This window comes from Polypterus senegalus, chromosome 14 (assembly GCF_016835505.1).
Source record: "Polypterus senegalus isolate Bchr_013 chromosome 14, ASM1683550v1, whole genome shotgun sequence".
Lineage (NCBI taxonomy): Eukaryota > Metazoa > Chordata > Cladistia > Polypteriformes > Polypteridae > Polypterus > Polypterus senegalus.
In genome coordinates, this window is record NC_053167.1 from 135,730,355 (window position 1) to 135,751,524 (window position 21,170).

At 45.6% G+C, this 21,170-nt stretch overlaps 1 protein-coding gene across 1 annotated transcript in view; it reads left to right on the forward strand.

Annotated features, from left to right (window-relative positions):
- Window positions 1–1,348: 1,348 nt before the first annotated feature.
- Window positions 1,349–21,170, forward strand: part of LOC120514991 (excitatory amino acid transporter 5-like) — a 152,815-nt gene continuing 132,993 nt past the window's right edge. Inside the window, exon 1 of the mRNA XM_039735666.1 lies at window positions 1,349–1,489. Coding sequence (XP_039591600.1) covers window positions 1,349–1,489 — 141 coding nt within the window. The remainder of the gene's footprint in view (window positions 1,490–21,170) is intronic.

A 21,170-nucleotide genomic window follows, 5' to 3' on the forward strand; every position in this document is an offset into this window, starting at 1 on the left:
TCTTATGTGGAGTTAAGATGGCCCACGATGGGTTTAGGGAGGCCATCATGGAGTTTAAGGAGGCATTTGACTCAATTTAGTTAAACCTGCAGAATCACATGAGAAGGGCTGGAGTAAATAAAGATGAGAGGGAATCCCATGCTGAGTTAGTGGGACCTTGCAGCCAATTTAGCAGGCTTCTGAGTTAGTTAATCCTAACATTTGATTTTCTATGGGGTCTCATGCTGATTTTAGTGAGTGTTCTGCTGAACTGAGGGAGCTCCTTAACCTGATCTTGATATGGGAGATCTTATACTGATGCGGGGTAACCTCATGTTAAATTTAAGGGATTCTTCAAAATTATGGATGGAAATCTTATGTGGAGTTGGGAGGTCTCCATGCTAAATTTAAAGTGGCTACTTACAAAGTTTAAGAAGATTTTCAAATGTCTATGGGTGAAGCAGCATATTTAAGGAGATCTCAATTGAGGATGAGGGGCATCCCACACCGAGTATATTTTTGGGATTAAAGGGACCTACCCCTGAGTCATGGGATGGTCTTTAACTTGAAGGTTGACTTTGGTGGTGTCACACACTTAACTAGAGACCCATAGATAAAGAAGATCTGCAGAGGACCTCATTCCGGGTTAAGGAGATTCCCTAGTTGTCATGGATGACGCAGATCTTGTGCTGAGCTGGCAAGGTTTCTCACAGAATTCACAAAACTGAGAGCTTTGTGCGCGTATTAAGGGGGCTTTAATGTGCAAAGAGGGTCCTACAATTCACTGAACCTTTACTGAATTCTCACACTAGGCTCACCTACCGGACACCCCCATTCCTCAAACCCACAGCCATAGGTGAATGCTCATTCTGCCTTCTTCACTCCCTTAAATAACAGGATACGGCAGTCGAGTCGAGACTGAGGTCGTTTATTCAGAGTAGCCCATCAAGGCGTTGGTTCCCCAAAAGCTCCTCACCATGGCATTCCAGTGCCACTGTCTGCTTTAAGTGTCGTCCAGCGCACCAGAGCTTCAGCTCTGAAAGCCTCAATCCGCCATCCAATTGTTCACAAACCCTGTAATCCTCCTACAAACCTCTCAGTGTAGTGCTGGCTAATAGGATTGGCAGCTTTAACTCCAAGGACAATGATGCCAGCTGCTTCAGGCTCCTCATTGGCAGGCGGACAGGCTGGGAGTGGCCTCCGGTGGAGGAGGCAGCCCAGCACGCCGGTGAGGTGTCATGATCTCCTTAGTCTGGTAGAGCCACTAGCTTGGAAGCCCTGAAAGCGCTGGACCTCGGACATCGCCCCGCTCGCTGGCTCTCCCTTCTTCATATGTGGCGTGCTGAGACGTCCACACTGGAATCTCACCATGGCTGTGGCGCTGGATGCCGTGTGCGTTCGGGTTAAGGATGTTTGTAAAAGGAATGGCTTGCTGATCCTCTCCGTGCTCTCAGTCATCATTGGGTGCCTCCTGGGATTCTTCCTGCGCACGAGGAAGCTCTCCGAACAGGTCAGTCGACTTGCTTTCATCTTGTCATGGAACGCGTGCTACCTAACACTCAGAAAGGAATTAAAGGAGGAGAACCTAGGTTAGTCGTACCAGGCTGACTCCTTTAGTTGGCATCAAGATCAGTGTGCCATTCCTTAGAGTAACAAATTCCTCCTTCTCCTTACCACGTTCCCTACAGTGTCACATACCAATTCTTTGATGCCCCCTTTGTGTCGCGTTGTGCCTTCAAAGTCTTGTAATGCCAGAGTTGCACACTCCACCCACTGTTATTGGCATCTCACCAGCAAACACAAAACTTTGCCGGTCCAAGCCACCCAGGATGTCCCCTTCACATTCATCCTGTCCGGTTCACTAGGTGCCACTCAATGACATTTGTGGTGCAGACCCTTCCTCCTATGCCAATGTCAATGACCCCACTGTGCCATGGCAGGGAGCTTCATGCCTAACGAATGCCTCAGTTTCTTAATTCCATGTCAGTTCCACCCTCCCCTCATTCCACCTTTATTTTTTACTGGTATATTAATGAGTAGGACATTATCCCTGTCACTTCTCTGTTGGCATTAGTGTTACATGGATGGCTGTGGACTGTGCAGAAACCACAAAGTGAACCTCACCATCCCACCCCACTAACCTTTGCCATCCTGTCTGGTTCTTTTAAGAAGTGACTCGTGTATTGCTTGAAACTATTATGCTAAATGGTTAACAAGAAGCTTAAAAATCAAGCCAGGCTACCACTGACAGCCAAAGATTCACAAAAACATCTGACTTATATATAGTGCCTTTCATAGTGAGCTTCATTATAATTATTTGGCTGAATTCTTTATCCAAGGTGGCTTACTGCATCCGAAAAATACAAGTAGAAACATTTCTATTTGTTTTTATAATTGGAGCACAGGCAGGTGAAGTGATGTCTTTATGGTCACACACTGGTGTCAGCAGTGGGATCTGAACCCACAGCCTCAGCACTGGAAATCCAAAATCCTAAGCACATCACCGCACTGCCTACCTAGCTCAAGAGGCTTCACCGGTACACAGAAATGGTTCCCGTCTCTTTATGATTAGAACACAAAGAGGATGAGGCGATCAGACAAGGACTCAGTGGTGGGGAGATGTAACTGCAAGTGTGGGGTTTTATATAGCGCCTTTCAATATGAGCATTAATCTGAGAAGCTTCAGGGTCACCACAGTTTTTATATTTCATACTTAGTGGACAGACGGGTTCAAGTGACCTCACAAAGAGTGAGTTATTGATTTTATGACAAAATATGTCATAACCCTGCGAGCTTGTAGTTTTATATAGCGCCTTTCATAGAGCACATTATATCACATTGCTAAGTATGTACGATATCATTGTTTCTCTAACTTATATGACCCTGCTAGGTCACACAGAGAATCACTGATGTGGATTAAACCAGCAAATTTGTAACTTTATATAGCGCCTTTCATAATGTTCCAAATTCATGTACAATATAATAATGTCCTTATTTTTAAAGTTGTGGGACAGATAAATACATGTGACCCTGCTGGGTCACGCTGAGAACCACTGATGGAGATTGAAGCCACCACTTTGTGCAAAATATCAAACAAGTGCTTTGTTATTTTTTTAGATAAAAAGCAGAAATGATAAATTACTTCATTGGGCCAAGCATGAAATATATGATAGGGACTAGCCCTGCAAGTTTGTGCTTTTATATAGCATCTTTCAAAAATAGCATCAAATTGAAGAGCTCTACAGATACGACTGCTTTCATATTCCACAGTCGGAGAGCTGGCAGGTTAAGGTGACCCTTCAAGGACCTGCAGTGACTCCCTGGTGGGAACTGAACCTGCACACTTGTGGTTTTGTATAGCACCTTCCCCATTCCAGATGTATAATTCATGTTTCCTTGTGTCTATAGTTTCACAAAAACATCTGATTTATATATAGTGCCTTTCATAATGAGCTTCATTATAATTATTTGTCTGAATTCTTTATCCAACGTGGCTTACTGCATCTGGAAAATACAAGTAGAAGCATTTCTATTTGTTTTTACAATTGGAGCACAGGCAGGTGAAGTGATGTCTTTATGGTCACACACTGGTGTCAGCAGTGGGATCTGAACCCACAGCCTCAGCACTGGAAATCCAAAATCCTAAGCACATCACCCCACTGCCTACCTAGCTCAAGAGGCTTCACCGGTACACAGAAATGGTTCCCATCTCTTTATGATTAGAACACAAAGAGGATGAGGCAATCAGACAAGTACTCAGTGGTGGGGAGATGTAACTGCAAGTGTGGGGTTTTATATAGCGCCTTTCAATATGAGCATTAATCTGAGAAGCTTCAGGGTCACCACAGTTATTATATTTCATACTCAGTGGACAGACAGTCGGAGAGCTGGCAGGTTAAGGTGACCCTTCAAGGACCTGCAGTGACTACCTGGTGGGAACTGAACCTGTACACTTGTGGTTTTGTATAGCACCTTCCCCATTCCAAATGTATAATTCATGTTTCCTTGTGTCTATAGTTAGAAATCTGAAATGATAAATGACTTAAATAGACCAAGTATAAAATATGAGAAGCAACTAGTGCTGCAAGTTTGTAATTTTGTATAGTGCCTTTCATTAAGTGGAGCGGTGGCTCTGTAGCTAAGGATCCACAATGGTATCTGGAAGGTTGCTGGTTCAATTCCCATTCCTGCCAGAAGGGATCCAGTTCTGTTGGACCTTTGAGCAAGGCCTGTAATCTGGAAGTTGCTCTGGGGTGCTGTATAATGGCTGACCCTGCACTCTGACCCCCAAAGGGTCATGTGAAAAGACAATTTCCCCTTGGGGATCACATCAAATAGTGCTCATTATGCCAAATTGCTACATGTGTACAATATAATCATTTCTGTAATTTATATGTACCTGCTGGGTCACATAGAGAATCATTGACAGGGACTGAACCTGCTAGTTTGAGCTTTTCTATAGTGCCTTTAATGTCATTCCAAATGTAAAACACATGCTTTCTAATTTCTACAATTACAAAATAGAAATAATCAAAGAGTTTACTGGGCCAAGCACGAAAAATGTGATGAGGACTAGCCCTGCAAGTTTCTACTTTTATACAGCACCTTTCAACAAGAACATCCAACTGAAGAGCTGTACAGATACGACTGTTTTCCTGTTCCATAGTCAGAGAGTTGGCAGGTTAAAGTGACCCCTCAAGGACCTGCTGTGAGTTACTGGTGGGAACTGAACCTGCACATGTGTGGTTTTGTATAGCGCCTTCAACACCAGTCCAAATGTAAATTTCATGAGATAGTAATTAACTTAACTGGACCAAGCATAAAATATGAGACGGAACTAGGACTGCAAGTTTGTGCTTTTATATAGCGCCTTTCATAGTGATCATTATGCCAACTTGCTATACATGTAAAATATCATTATTTCTGTAATTGATATGAACCTGCTTAGTCACTTAGGGAATCATTGACAGGGACTGAACCTGTAAGTTTGTGCTTTTCTATAGCACCTTTAATGCATTTCCAAAATGTAAAACACATGCTTTCTTATTTCTATACTTAGAAAATAGAAACAATAAAAGACAACTGCTTTCCTATTCCATAATCAGCGAGCTGGCAGGTTAAAGTGGACCTGCCGTGAGTTACTGGTGGGAACTGAACCTGCACATGTGTGGTTTTGTATAGCGCCTTCGACACCAGTCCAAATGTGTAATTCATGTTTCCTCGTGTCTATGTTAGAACACAGAAATAATAATTGACTTAAATGGACCAAGCATAAAATGTGAGACTGAACTAGTGCTGCAAGTTTATGGTTTTATATAGCGCCTTTCACAGTGCTCATTATGCCAGCTTGCTATACATGTAAAATATCATTATTTCTGTAATTGATATGAACCTGCTAAGTCGCTTAGGGAATCATTGACAGGGACTGAACCTGCAATTTTGTTCTTTTCTATAGTGCCTTTAATGTCATTCCAAATGTCAAACACATGCTTTCTAATTTCTACAACAAAATAGAAATAATCAAAGAGTTTACTGGGCCAAGCACGAAAAATGTGATGAGGACTAGCCCTGCAAGTTTCTACTTTTATACAGCACCTTTCAACAAGAACATCCAACTGAAGAGCGGGACAGATACGACTGTTTTCCTGTTCCATAGTCAGAGAGCTGGCAGGTTAAAGTGTCCCCTGAAGGACCTGCCGTGAGTTACTGGTGGGAACTGAACCTGCACATGTGTGGTTTTGTATAGCGCCTTCGACACCATTCCAAATGTGTAATTCATGTTTTTTTGTGTCTACAGTTAGAACAGAGAAATAATAAATAACTAGACCAAGCATCAAATTTGAGATGAAAGTAGCGTTGCAAGTTTGTTGGTTTATATAGCGTCTTTCATAGTGCTTCTTTATGCCATATTGCTGTACAAGTACAATATCATTATTTAGCTAAAGTATGTGGCCCTTAAGGGTCACACAGAGAGTCAATGACGGGGACTGTAGCTGAAGTTTGTGGTTTTACAGTATATAGCACCCTGAACACCATTCCAAAATATAAAACAAGTGATTCTTTATTGTTATAGTGAGAACACAGAAATAATAAATTACTTTACTGGGTCAAGCATAAAATATGTGATGTGGGACTGTCCCTATAAGCTTGTGGTTTTATATAGCACCTTTCAACAAGAAAATCCAATTGAAGAGCTGTACAGATTCAACCGCTGTCCTATTCCATCGTCAGAGAGCAGGCAGGTTAACGTCACCTTTCAAGGACCTGCCATGAGGTAGAGATGGATATCAAATGTGGAGATTTGTGGTTTTGTATAGCGCCTTGAACACCAGTCCAAATGTAAAATACATGTCCACTTGTGTCTATAGTTACAAAATAGAAATTGTAATCAACTTCAATGAACCAAGCTATAAATACGTGATGGAGGTTTGCCCTGCAAGTTTGTGCTTTTATATAGCACCTTTCATATTGTTCATCATGCCAAATTGCTGTACAATATAATAATTTCCCTGTTTTTACAGTTAGAAGACAGATAAATGCATGTGACCCTTCTGGGTCACCCCGAGGACCACTGACGGGGATTACAGCTGCAAGTTTATGGTTTTAAATAGTGCCTTGAATACCATTCCAAAATGTATAACACCTGTTTTCTTATTTATATAATTAGAAAACAGAAAAAAATAAAACATATAATTGTTCCAAGAAAAAAATATGTGATGGGACTGGCACTTCAAGCTTGTGGTTTAATATAGCACCTTTGATAGTGCTTGTCATGTCAAATTGCTATACATGTCCACTGTTATCATTTATCTTAAATATGTGACCCCACTGGGATTGAAGTTGCAAGTTTGTGGTTTTATATAGCGCCTTTCAGCAAGAACTTCAAATTGAAGAGCTGTAGAGATGCATCTGTTTTCACGGTCCATAGTCAGATGGGTTAAAGAGACCCTTCAAGGACCTGTAATACTGTAAATGAGTGGTGGGTACTGAACCGGCAAATGTGTAGCTTTGTATAGCGCCTTGAACTCCATGCCAAATGTAAAATATACTTTCTCTTGTGTCTATAGTTAGAAAACCAAAATCAGAAACGACTTCACTGGGCCAAGCATAAAAAAAGTGATGGGGATGGCATGGCATGTCTGTGGTTTTATATAGCGCCTTTCACAGTGCTCACCATGTCAAATTGCTATACTTTGTAAGAATAACAAAACAGGGTTGGGGTTGGGGTACACTGTGAAACAATTTTCAAAAACGAGTTATCACAAAGGACTGAGTCCACACACGTAACCAGGCAATGAACTGAGGAGAAATGGCAGGGAGGTCGGTTTTATAATAGGAAGGCAGGTTTTAGGGCAGGAAGTGGACAGGAGGACATCATCAGAGACTGGAAGGGAGATCAAGATTGGAGGTGGAAGTGACGTTTTCATGCTGTTTTTTTTTCCTTCTGGAGGTCTGTAGAAAGTGAAGAACAAGCACTAGTGCTCATTGCCCACCCTGCGTTAAGCCCCTCGAATGCCTCCCCAAACGCACTTGTGTGACAGCATGTACAATCAAAGCATTTCCTTATTTTAATATTTAAATGCCAGCTTAAATATATGTGACCCTGTTAGGTAAAAGAGAGAATCAGTGATGGAGGCTAAACCTTCCTCTTTGTGATTTTATATAGTGCCTTTCAGAGTACACGCCATGCCAGATCTGCTTTACCTTTGTAATCATATTTCCTTATTTCCACACTCAGAGGATAAACAAATATATCTGACCCTAAAGGATACAACAGAGCATCAGTTGCGAGTATCTGAACCTGTGCCAGTTTGGTTTTATATAGCGTCTTTCACGGTGTTCGTTGTTTCAAATGGTTTTACATTTGCAACGCAATCAATTCTTTTCTTCGTTAACCTTTTGGTGGGCAGACAGGTGTTTAAATAGTTCACTCTTTATTTAACATTTTGAGGGCAGTTCGCCCTGTCATTGCTCCTGCAGGTTTGAGGTCTTATATAACTCCTTTTGCAGTCAACGCCATTCTTGATGACACGTACTGAATCAGTGCATTTGTTTCCATATCTCAACAGTTATAAATGTCCATGGTGTCAAATAGGACAACGGTGACGGGACTCAACCTGCCAGTGTGTATAGTGCCTTTTATAGCGGTCAGTCACTATCCCAAATGGCATTACATTATGATCGGCACATGAAGGGTTAATGCCATCAGGTGATTATATAGCGCTTTCCTCGTCACCGTTCCATAGTGAAGACTTTCCAAAGACGCCGTACATATCAAATGTCATCATTTCTTTATTTTTACAAAGACCTGGCAGCTTACTGTCAGTGCCCCTCTTATAGAAAAAACTGAAGTTAGTTGTGGGGGCGGAGTGGGCAAACTTATAACACTATACAGTATAGCGCCTTTCTGTATGAAACACATTCTTTAAGGCTCTTTCCAGTTTCGGTACAATTTGATACCTTCTCTCTATACCTTCTTTCTTCTTTTATTTCTTCTCTTTCTTTTCTATAAGGTAAATGATGTTTGGCAAATTAATTTGGGGGGGGGGGGGTGAAGCAGCAGCCTTGAGCTTTACTGTCCAAATCCTCAGCCACTGAGCCACACTGGTCAGCAAACGAGACCCCAATCAGTCCCAACGACCGTTAGTAAAGCCATTAGTGAGCGCAATGGCAGGGTGAGTTTCATTAAGTAGCAGACCCTCGACGGTTGCTTCCTCTAACAAAGCAGCAGGTGGTCTACTGCAGCCCCCCCAAATGATACGGCTTAACTGAAGTCATATCGGCACAGATGGACTCCGTCACAAGCCCCCCGCTGACCAAAAAGGCAATTTGGCAAAAGGAAAAAGGGAGCTGATAATAACAGGAGCAACAGCGCGAGCGTGGATCTTCATTGGGTTTGCCCCCTAGTGCCCCCTCTGGTGGTCCATCTTTTAAATAATGGTGGCGTCATCGATTCAGCCTTTCACACGCAGATTTAGTGCGCAGTGAAACAAACGGGAACGTCTTTAGGAGAGAAAGAACGTGCAAATTGCCCACAGACAATGGCTGAGTTGTCACTTTGAGCCCTGGCGAGGAGCTGAATATTCAAGAAAAAATCTCTTTCAGTCAGGTGAATATGCGCCCCCTACAGGTGACACTCAGCCAGTCGGTGCTCTCTGCTGAACTCAACCAGGAACACAGAGGACGCTTTCTCCTTCCCTTAAGGTGGTGTTGATCATATAGGACTGGGTAAACTCGCCCACTTCCTGGCTCTCCATCCCACCCGGCCAAACCATTCCTTTAGTTTGTAAGAGAAGCGCATCCCTGCAGTATTCTTGTAGGTTGCCATGTTGGTCCGAGTTGGAGGAGAAACGGCATCACCTCAGCATCAGGCCATCAGGTAGCAACACCACTGCAAGTGGTGGACCTTCAAACTTTGGAGGAGAGGAGTAGGCAGCTTGTGTGTAGTTTCTGGGGGATCCTCTTTTTCTTCTTCTTCTTCTTCTTTCTCTTCATCTTTTCCCAGTTCTATGTTGGGTTGAGGTGCCTGATCAACCTTCTCCGTAGAGCTTGGGTATACACATCCTGCCCAGTTAGACCATTATGCTTCAAGTCTTCCTTTACTTTATCGATCCACCTCTGCTATCTCTTGTCCTGGAATTTTTATTCCCATCACTCTTTTGCCCATATCTTCCTTGTCTCTCCTCATCTCACGTCCATACCACTTCAATCTACTTTTGTGTACATTCTTAGATGTCTCTCCCACTTTTGTTGTACCTCTGATTGTCTCGTTTCTTCTTCTGTCCTGTTTTCTGACTCCACACATCCATCTCCTCGTTCTCATTTCAGACACATCTAACTTCTTCTCCTGCTGCTCTCCCTTCACCACCCACATCTCAGTTTCATTCATCATGGCTGGTTTTGCCACTGTCTTAAAAACCTGACCTTTAACCTTCTCCTCAATTCTTCAATCACACAATACTCCTGATTCCTACTCCCAGTTGTCCCATCCACTCTGCACACTATGGGTTATCTCTATGTCTAATTCTTCATCTTGGGCTACCACTGATCCTAGATAGTTAAACTTCTCCACTCTTATCAATGGCTCTCCCTGCAGGCTAACGTCTGAATCCTGATCATCATTAAACCTCAGGTATTCTCTCGTCTTCCTATTTATCTTCATCCCTCTTTCTTCCAAAGCCCTCCTCCATTCTTCCAACTTCTTCTCCGCTTCCTCATTTCCGGTTCAACAACAACACAAAGTCATCAGCAAAATCCTACACCCCTATTGGTCTTCTATCTCATAACCCAACACATCCATAACCAGATCAAAAAGGTAAGGACTTCAAAAAGACCCCTGGTGCAGACCTCCTCAATCTGGGGGTCTTGTCTGTTATCCAAACCGGAGTCCTCACTCCCTCATACATATCCTTGACAATCCTCACACACTCCTCTAGTCCTCCTTTCTCTCTCATGGACCTCCAGATCTCCTGACGTGGCCCTCTATCTCAAGTGTAGTTAGGTGGGATGATGAGAAGGAGTTTGTTATATTCATCAAAGGCAAAGGTGTAGGTCTGGACTAGTCAAAAGGTACCCAGAAGCAACCTCTGAGTGGTCCCGCCAGAAACGTTTGGAAAAACACATTTCATGACCTCTTAGAAATTCCTACAGTAGCACAGCCGATGAATGCAATACTCTGCGTGGCCGAGCAAAATTTGACCCACAATGCAATGCGCTGTTGTTGTTGTGTGTCTACAAGTGGTGGTGATATGGTGACAACTTGTCGAAGGAGCCGTTTCTCTGGAGGAATCTCTTTGTTCTCCTCTCACCTTGATCCTGTCCCTCAGCTGTCTCTCTCTCTCTCTCTCTAAGGAGGTGCCCCGATCCCCCCAAGACCCCCACCAGCATAAGCAGTGCAATACAATACAATACAAATTTTTTGTTGCACAGCCCAAAATCACACAAGGAGTGCCGCAATGGGCAGTAGCGAGATATGTCAGAATACCACCATACATGGGGTGATCTAAAACAAACCTCTGGTCCCTCGGTGTGCTGTAGACATCACTTTCAGGTGCTTTGTTTCTCACTCGTTACGGGTTTGTGCACTGAGAGCTGTGGCCGAGCTGAGAGTTCCTTGTTATTCTGCTATTCTGTTCCACGTGAGGCCTGAAAGTCATGAGGACTGATTGAGATCACCGATGTTTGGTCAAATGACCAGTAGGGGCTGGCTGGGTAGTCTCGTGGCCTTGGTACCCCTGCAGATTTTGTTTGGGGTTTTTTTTCCAGCCCTCTAGAGTTTTATTTTAGTTTTGTTTTTTCTGTCCTCCTGGAAATCAGACCTCACTTTATTCTTTGTTACGTAGTATTGCCTAATCTTATTTTTATATTTTTTCTCTTTTCTTTCATCTTCTTGTAAAGCACTATATTTTTGAGGGCAGCATTATTGGCCAAAAGGCTCACTCAGCACAGTTCATTTGTAAGCAGCAGGATTCGGAAAGAAATATCACTCATGAACGGAAAAAAAGTCAAATTCTCTGATTTTTATCCACAAATGCTTCAAAAATCACAGCATTAGACACAGCAGTTGAAATTTATGAGGCAAAAGCAAAAATAAACATAAACATGACACCGCTAAGAATTTCTAGGAAGATAAAAAACTCATTTTCAGTTTCTAATTTCATTTCGTTATCAATCCGAATGCGTTCTTTGCTCATCCCCACCTATCACTTGTACACTACACGGGTTCAGGTTTTCACAGCGTAATTATATTAAACTAACCAGGCGGATCCCCTCAGCTTGCCAACCCCGCACACACGGCCTGCGCTACACACCAGCCACTTCCCGTCTCTGTCGCTCGCACTATGAAGAAGGGAGCTGACTGCACCCCAAGGAGACGCGGTCGCTCCTCCGAAACCCCCTCTTAAACGATGATAATACAATGGGAAACACACACAGTTTTTTTTTTTCTTTTACCTCCTCTTTGCTCGATCAGCTGCTGTCGTGCTGCCTGATCGGCACTTTGAACGTTTAAAAGCCTGTACAGCAGCTGTCCTACTCTTTGTCTTTTATTTCCAACCCCCGGGCGTACTTAAATCTCTTGGCATACAGTCTGGTCTCACGAGACGCGACTTCTTAATATTTTTTAGTTTATAATTTAAAACCGGAATAACAACCAGAAAATCTAACAACAGCAGATTACAGTTCGATAGATTCTGAAAAGAATGATACCAAGCATATATATGTAGGTTTTAAAATAAGCCCAATTTAAAGCATGACAAAAAAGTGACATAAAGGCATCACATTAAATCATTGCAGAAAGTCGTTGCACTTTTAAGTTTAGGATTGTATATACAGTATAGAGAGCAGATTACTGGAACATGGCTTATCAATGCGTCTATATTATATTCTTGTAGTTGATGCTTATAAATAACTAGACATTAAGCCCGTTACAATAACGGGCGCTAGAACAGTAGTGCATAAACATGAGTAGGAACAGTCGATATTAAATGGCAAGGGGCCTTGACCTCATTCTGTTTGTTGTCTTCATTTTTTTTTTTGTCAAAAATATAGTAAAATAATAATAAAAATAAAGTAGAAACGTATATGACAACACAGTAAGTATACAATAAGTGCGCGATGCACGGTGCGGCCTGCTCATGCGCACTTCAGCAGAAGAGACACACGGACACCCGGACGCACACAGGGGTTTTATTAAAGAGGATTATTTATGAAAAATGATTAATGTTTCTCTATATCTGAATAAATCTATGCAAAATGTATCTTCATTTTTCCCTATACGTCATTTTAATTTTCTATTTAAATAGATCAACATATTCAGATATGTTGGAAGGCAGAAAATTAAAGCACCGCCCCGACCCGAGCGGCGCAAAGTCTAACTACGCCACTGCTTGAGCTCCATCATTTGTATGAAACCGTGCTCTCGAAATAAACGGTGTTGTTGTTGTAGTAAATGCACTTTGTGATGGGCTTGGCTCATATATGTGCAGTACTGCCATGGTGTCGTCTTATAAGGATCCTGGGTTCATATCCTTGATGAAGCCAAAGCATTTGAAGTAGTGAGAAAAATTCCATATCAATGCAAAGAACTATACTGCTCAAAAGAATTAAAGGAACACTTTTTAATCAGAGTATAGCATAAAGTCAATGAAACTTCTGGGATATTAATCTGGTCAGTTAAGTAGCAGAGGGGGTTGTTAATCAGTTTCAGCTGCTGTGGTGTTAATGAAATTAACAACAGATGCACTAGAGGGGCAACAATGAGATGACCCCCAAAACAGGAATGGTTTAACAGGTGGAGGCCACTGACATTTTTCCCTCCTCATCTTTTCTGACTGTTTCTTCACTAGTTTTGCATTTGGCTACAGTCAGTGTCACTACTGGTAGCATGAGGCGATACCTGGACCCTACAGAGGTTGCACAGGTAGTCCAACTTCTCCAGGATGGCACATCAATACGTGTCATTGCCAGAAGGTTTGCTGTGTCTCCCTGCACAGTCTCAAGGGCATGGAGGAGATTCTAGGAGACAAGCAGTTACTCTAGGAGAGCTGGAGAGGGCCATAGAAGGTCCATAACCCATCAGCAGGACCAGTATCTGCTCCTTTGGGCAAGGGGGAACAGGATGAGCACTGCCAGAGCCCTACAAAATGACCTCCAGCAGGCCACTGGTGTGAATGTCTCTGACCAAATAACCAGAAAGACTTCATGAGGGTGACCCAAGGGCCCCATGTCCTCTAATGGGCCCTGAGCTCACTGCCCAGCAGCATGCAGCTCGATTGGCATTCGCCATAGAATACCAGAATTGGCAGATGCACCACTGGTGCCCTGTGCTTTTTACAGATGAGAGCAGGTTCACGCTGAGCACGTGACAGAAGTGAAAGGGTCTGGAGAAGCCATGGAGAACATTATGCTGCCTGTCACATCATTCAGCATGAGCAGTTTGGTGGTGGGTTAATGATTGTCTGGGGAGGCATATCCATGGAGGGTCACACAGACCGCTACAGGCTTGACAAAGGCACCTTGGCTGCCATTAGGTATCAGGATGAAATCTTTGGACCCATTGTCAGACCCTATGCTGGTACAGTGGCTCCTGGTGCACCACAATTCCTGGCCTCATGTGGTGAGAGTATGCAGGCAGTTCCTGGAGGATGAAGGAATTGATACCATTGACTGGCCACCACACTTTCCTGACCTAAATCCAATAGAACACCTCTGGGACATTATGTTTTGGTCCATCCAATGCCACCAGGTTGCACCTCAGACTGTCCAGGAGCTCAGTAATGCCCTGGTCCAGATCTGGGAGGAGATCCCCCACAACACCATCTGTCATCTCATTAGAAGCATGCACCGATGTTGTCAGGCATGTATACAAGAACACAGGGCCATACAAAGTGCTGCGTACAATTTGGAGTTGCTGCAATTCAATTTTGGCAAAATGGACTAGCCTGCCACATAATTTTTTCACTCTGATTTTTGGGGCGTCTTTGAATTCAGGGCTCTGTAGGTTGATCATTTTCATTTCCATCAAACGATGTGGCATCCTTTCGTTCCTAACACATTACCCAGTCTATATCAGTAGAGATATCCAGGAGGATTTCTTTTTCCCATTGAGATCTGATGTGTTTTCAAAGTGTTCCTTTAATTTTTTTGAGCAGTTTATTATAATTATTATTAGGGGGCTTCCCCCCACTCGCTTCGCTCTGCAAAAAAAACCCACCCACCCGGCCTGCGCTACACGGTGACCAGAAAGAAGCACAGGAAATAACCGCACGTGAATAAATGCGCACATGAAAAAAATGTGCAAACGGCAAAGGCGTTTATGCAAAGAAGAAAAAAAAATTATATTATACATCACAATAAACAAAATTGAATAATTGTCCACTAAACGTATTAAAACGCTTGTATGTTTTAATTTGAGTTTTATTTAATTTTCCCTAACTTTCGAGCAAGGCAAGTTGACTTTTTTTTTGAATAAACGAGATGGAGTTTTCGAGCAGTCAGAAAGGCAAGCAAATTCTCGGTTACAAGGGATTTGAATATCTGCGTTTTCGCACAACAAATGGAATTGATACTTGAAGGTGCCGTGAAATTCGATCAACAAAGTGCCATTCCTTAATGAAAACGAAGAACGGAGACATTGTACAAGAGCCAACCAGACATTGTCATTGTCATGACTCCTGTCCCCAGAAAGCAGAAGCAAACATCGCCAGAAGTCGAATGCGACAAGCTATGGCAGCTGTGAATGCTACTTCTCGCAAGGTCATTGGAGACATCGGATCGGAAGTGAGCAACGATACACTGGCTTATATTCCGAAGCAATCATGTCTTGCCAGAAGTCTTATATAATGTAGCGACCCAGCAGTTAGCGCTGCCGGAGTGATGCATTATGGGAAGGTTGTACGTTCACTGATTGTTCTAATGTTTTTCCTGTTGTATTTATTAATGTCTTAACTTGTAAATAATTGTTGTGTTTGTGTTCAATTAGTTGGGTGGGTTTGGGTCATCGCCGTCCGGGGTTATTTATTTTGTAAAAAGTACCGGTTATGTGAAATGTGTCTTCGTGCATGTCCTTGACCATGGCAGTGCAATAATGTCGAGCTTTGTTTACTGGCTATCTGTGAATAAAGAGATACAACAGGACAGAGCTGTTATTCATTGCTAAGATTTCATCTAAGCAATTAATGCCGAGACACTCGGAGTCGTGCGGTGTATGGGACACGAGTGCTCGTTACTTAAGAAGCTGGGTACAGCTGCGTGCTGCCGAGACGCTCGTAGTCGTGCGGTGTATGGGACACGAGCTCTCGTACTTAAAGAGCTGGGTACAGCTGCGTGCCTAATGCTGGCAATCCGCTAGCCGACAGCTTGGGAGAGGTGCACGGCAGAGATCGGCTTCAAAAACTTCAAGACTCGACCCAGGTCGCTACATTGGTGTCAGAAGTGGGAGACCAGGCTGTTTAGAAGACGGCGTCATGGAACAGAGTCTTGAAGAATTGGAGCGTGCCATCTTAGAGAACAGCGTTACGTTGGAGTGCCTGATCAGCGGAGCTGGGCGGAGGAAAGCGGCAGACCGGCCTGATGGTACCAGTATTCCCCGGACAGTGTTGCGATCTTCTGAGCACGCCCAGAGGGGCCGTCGGCTGCCAGCGATACCCCAGGTTACCAGTCGGACGGTCCGCTTCTCACGGTCACCTGCTAAGCTGCCGCGATACAGCGGATTGACTCCTTTAGAACCATACCTCGCACAAGTGGATCTGGCCGCGATACACAATGAGTGGAACCGCGAGGAAGCTGCGACACACTTGGCCCTTGCCTTGGAGGGTCCCGCACTTCAGGTACTCATTGATCTGTCATCGGAAGAGTGTCGTGATCTTCAGGCTCTCACCGCTGCTCTCACCCGTCGCTTTGGACAAAGAACTTCAGCAGAATGCAGCAGAGACAAGCTGAATAGCCGACGTCGGCATGAAGGTGAGAGTATAGGAGCCTTTGCCGCTGACGTCAGGGTATATACACGAAAAGGTTACCCTACTTTCTCGACAGCAGTGAGGGAAGAACTCGGACTTCATGCTTTCCTGCGGGGCCTCACACCAGAACGTCTTCGCCAGCATGTCTGTCTATCGTCACCCGAGATTTGAGCGAGGCAATAAAAGAGGCTGAGCGGTTGAAGGCATACTACAGGCTGAGTCACCGACAAACGAACGCCACGACCGAGTCGACTAACAAGAGCCGTTGAACGAAGGGCGGAAGGGGACCTGTCTGAGGTAGTGGAGGTCAGCCGCGCCCAATCAACATCAACCCCCCGACAGAGACAACGAGTGGACTGCTGTTTTCGATGCGGAGAGCCAGGGCACTTTGCCAGGGATTGCCCTGCCCCAAGTCCGTTGCCTCGTACAGCATCACCGCAGGGAAACGACATCGGGGTGAGGCCGTGAGGGGGCCCTCGCTCCGTTTTTCAGCACCCCTCAACAAAGACTGCTTCAAAGTTGGGCTGTGGATTTTCCACTGGACTATACCTGGACTGCACTATTGATGGACGGCCATGCAGTGCCTTAGTGGACACGGGGTCCACTATTTGTTTGCTGAGAAAAGGAGTGTTGTCAGAAACAGCTAGTCTTCTTCCCGAGGGCTGGACCCCCACAAATAGCGAACTACACACGGTTACGGGTGAACGGACAGTAATGCCCGGAAAGAAACTGTTATCTGTGATGGTAGGGACGAGCCAGACCAACCACGAATTCTGGCTTGCAGATATAAAAGATCCGTGCATTATCGGGTTGGACTTGTTGGCCCGCTGGGGAGCATGTGTTGATGTGTCTAGGGCCGTCCTCTGCCTAGGTAATGAGACTGTGCCGCTCCAATCGGGCTGGAACCGTCCTGGAAGGGCTGCTGGCTTGGATTTGCCTGGATACCACGGCTCACCGGCTCCCGACCGTTGTTCGGAAGATGCAGAGACTCAAGGGGACCCCCAGGAGAATGTTGCAGCTCAGACCAGTGCTTCCCAACGGTTTTCCTCACGCGACCACCCATCAGCTGAGGCAGTTGCCGCTGTAGAGGAATTGGGCCGTCGAAGTGGGGAACATCTGAACGCGACACAGCAGGAGCAACTTCAACAACTATTGAGAGACTTTGTGGACATTTTTGCGGCTCGAGAGGAGGACTGTACTAGAACGAATTTAGTGAAACACCACATAGACACTGGCCATGCCGCTCCCATTCGTTTGCGCCCCCACCGATTGCCTCTTGCGAAGCGTCAAGCTGCCGAGGAAATGATTTGTGAGATGGCAGCCAACGACGTTATTGAGCCTTCGGACAGCCCCTGGGCTGCACCAATGGTCATGGTACGGAAGAAAACGGGGGGTTGGCGCCCCTGTGTGGACTTTCGGAGGTTAAACGAAGTCACTCGAAAAGACTCATACCCACTGCCACGCATCGATGATGCATTGGATTATGTGGCTGGATCCTGTTGGTTCAGCACCTTGGACTTGCGCAGTGGGTATTGGCAAGTGGAACTGGCACCAGAGGACCGACACAAAACCGCATTCACCATAGGGCAAGGGTTGTGGCAATTCAAAGTGATGCCGTTTGGACTGTGTAACGCACCGGCCACCTTTGAAAGACTGATGGAGCGGGTCCTAAAAGACATTCCCCGAACCCGATGTGTGGTCTATCTGGACGATTTGTTAATCCATGCCAGAGACTTTGATCAGGCTGTCCACAATTTAAGGAAAGTTTTGACAACCATTCGTAGCGCCGGGTTGCGGTTGAACCCTGCGAAATGTAACCTCCTCTCCCAACAGACTCAGTTTCTGGGACATGTGGTTAGCGAAAGAGGAGTGGCTACCGACCCAAGGTGACTGCCGTGAGCAACTGGCCCCACCAGCCAACATCACCGAAGCTGCGGCTTTCTGGGCTTAGCCTCATACTACCGGAGATTCGTGAAAAACTTTGCAACCATTGCTAGCCCCTTGCACCAGCTGACGAGTAAGGGCCAACAGTTTGGGTGGACGGAGGACTGCGCGCTGCCTTCAACAACTAAAGCTGCTCTTACCAGTGCACCTGTCCTGGCTTACCCTGACCCCAAGCAACCCTTTATTTTGGACACTGACGCTAGTAATGTGGGGGTTGGCGCAGTACTCTCCCAGAGGGGGGAGACCGGAGAGAGAGTGGTGGCCTACTATAGTTGCAGCCTCAGTCGGCCGGAGAAAAACTACTGTGTTACCCGGCGGGAACTATTGGCAGTGATCTGGCAGTGCGACACTTCAAGCCTTACCTTTTGGGCACTAAGTTCACAATTCGAACTGACCATGCTAGCCTTACATGGCTGTTAAACTTCCGGCAACCTGAGGGCCAGGTGGCAAGGTGGATAGAAATACTTCAGGAGTATGATTTCGAGGTGCAACACCGACCAGGACGGCAGCATGCAAATGCTGATGCCCTCTCCAGGCGACCATGCGTCCTCGGCGACTGTCGATATTGCGCCGGCAAGAAGAAAGGGTATGGGACCATCATCATCAGCAGCCGGGCTAGAGGACACTGATGGAGCAGGGAACCATTCACCATCGACCAGTTACGGCAACTACAAGCAGACGACCAAGTGCTAGAGGAGGTAAGGGGTTGGCTGGAGACCCAGGAATGCCCGATTGGCAAACCGTGTCTTCCCAGGGCGGAACTCAAGTTGTTACATTCGCAGTGGGGCAGCCTGGAGTTGCACGATGGTGTGATCTACAGAAGATGGCAGGCACCAAGGGGGTACTGTCCGTTTGCAACTTCTGGTTTCCCCAGGCTTTACGCATACAACGGTCCTCCGTTGGGTTCATGGAGCAGCTGGATCTGGGCACTTTGGAAATGCAAAGACAGTCGCGGCTGCGGCAGCGATTCTATTGGCCCGGATGTCGACAAGATGCGGAGATGCACGCCCACTGCTGTGACGTTTGTACGCGCAGAAAGGACCTGGCCAACGCTCTCACGCCACTACAACAGTATCTGTCGGGCTCCCATGGAGAGGATTGGGGTAGATGTACTGGGTCCTTTCCCTACCACGGAGGCCGGAAATCGTTTTGTTTTAGTGGCGATGGACTACTTTACTAAATGGCGGAGGCATATGCCATTCCAGATCAAAGTGCCTCCACAGCCGCTCAAAATTGCTGGACGAAATGTTCACTCGATTCGGGTGCCGAATGAACTGCACAGCATCAAGGGCGGAACTTGAGAGCCGTTGTTTAAAGAGGTGTGTCAGCGGCTGGGGTGAAGAAGACCGAACCACCCCTTCACCCTCAAAGCGATGGACTGGTCGAACGGTTTAACCGCACCTGGCCGCCCAACTTGCCATCCTCACTAGTCAACACCAGAGAGACTGGGACCAACATTTGCCTCTGGTCTTGTGGGCGTATAGGGCGGCCGTTCAGGAATCGAGTCAGTGCACACCGGCGGGGCTGATGTTCGGAAGAGATCGCACGCCGGTGGACTTGGTGTTTGGCTCGCCCCTGAGCCTGAGCTTGTTGGCGGTCACGACGGACTATCTCCGGCGATTAAAAGAGCGGCTGAACACCGTGCATCAACTGGCCAGGGAGGACCTAGCGGAGCTGGAGCCCGTCCAGAAACGGGCATATGACATTCGGGCTCATGGTCCAACTTTCAAGCAAGGGGACAAAGTGTGGGTCTTTTGCCCACAAAGGAAACGGGGGTTGTCCCCAAAACTGACACACCATTGGCAGGGACCGGGAGAAATTCTGGACATAATTTCAGAAGTTGTTTTTCGAGTCGAATGCCTGGACGGGGCAGACGGGTGGTGCTACATAAAGATCGTTTAGCACCATACCACCCATTGGCCCCAGCACCAGAAGGAATTGGAACTCAAAGTGGCTCTCCAACCTCCACACTCGGTGTCGAGACAGACATTGAAAGTCTCCGGACTGAACCTGACACGAGTAGTGGAGAGTCAAGCAGGCCAAAGCGTGTTCGTCGCCGACCGGGATATTTAATAGACTTTGAATGTAACGACTAGGGTTGTGAGGACACTAAACCCTCTTGGGAGGGGGCTATAGCGACCGGGCAGTCAGCGCTGCCGGAGTGATGCATTGTGGGTAGGTTGTACGTTCACTGATTTTGTTAATGTTTTTCCTGTTGTATTTATTAATTTCTTAACTTGTAAATAATGTTGTGTTTGTGTTCAATTAGTGGGGTGGGTTTGGGTCATCGCCGTCCGGGGTTATTTATTTTGTAAAAGTACCGGTTATGTGAAATGTGTCTTCGTGCATGACCTTGACCATGGCAGTGCAATAATGTCGAGCTTTGTTTACTGGCTATCTGTGAATAAAGAGATACAACAGGACAGAGCTGTTATTCATTGCTAAGATTTCATCTAAGCAATTAATGCCGAGACGCTCGTAGTCGTGCGGTGTATGGGACACGAGCGCTCGTACTTAAAGAGCTGGGTACAGCTGCGTGCCTAATGCTGGCAATCCGCTAGCCGACAGCTTGGGAGAGGTGCACAGCAGAGATCTGCTTCAAAAACTTCAAGACTCGACCCCAGGTCGCTACAATAATAAAAAACGTCTAGCACTATAGGTGGTGTGTATTTTATATTTGTAATAGTTACAGTATATGTCGCTGCCGTGTGCTTTTTTTCCGCATGCGCACTTTACCGTATGCGTATCGTTTATTTCCTGCGCGCTTTTTTCTTTGCGGATATTTCCTGT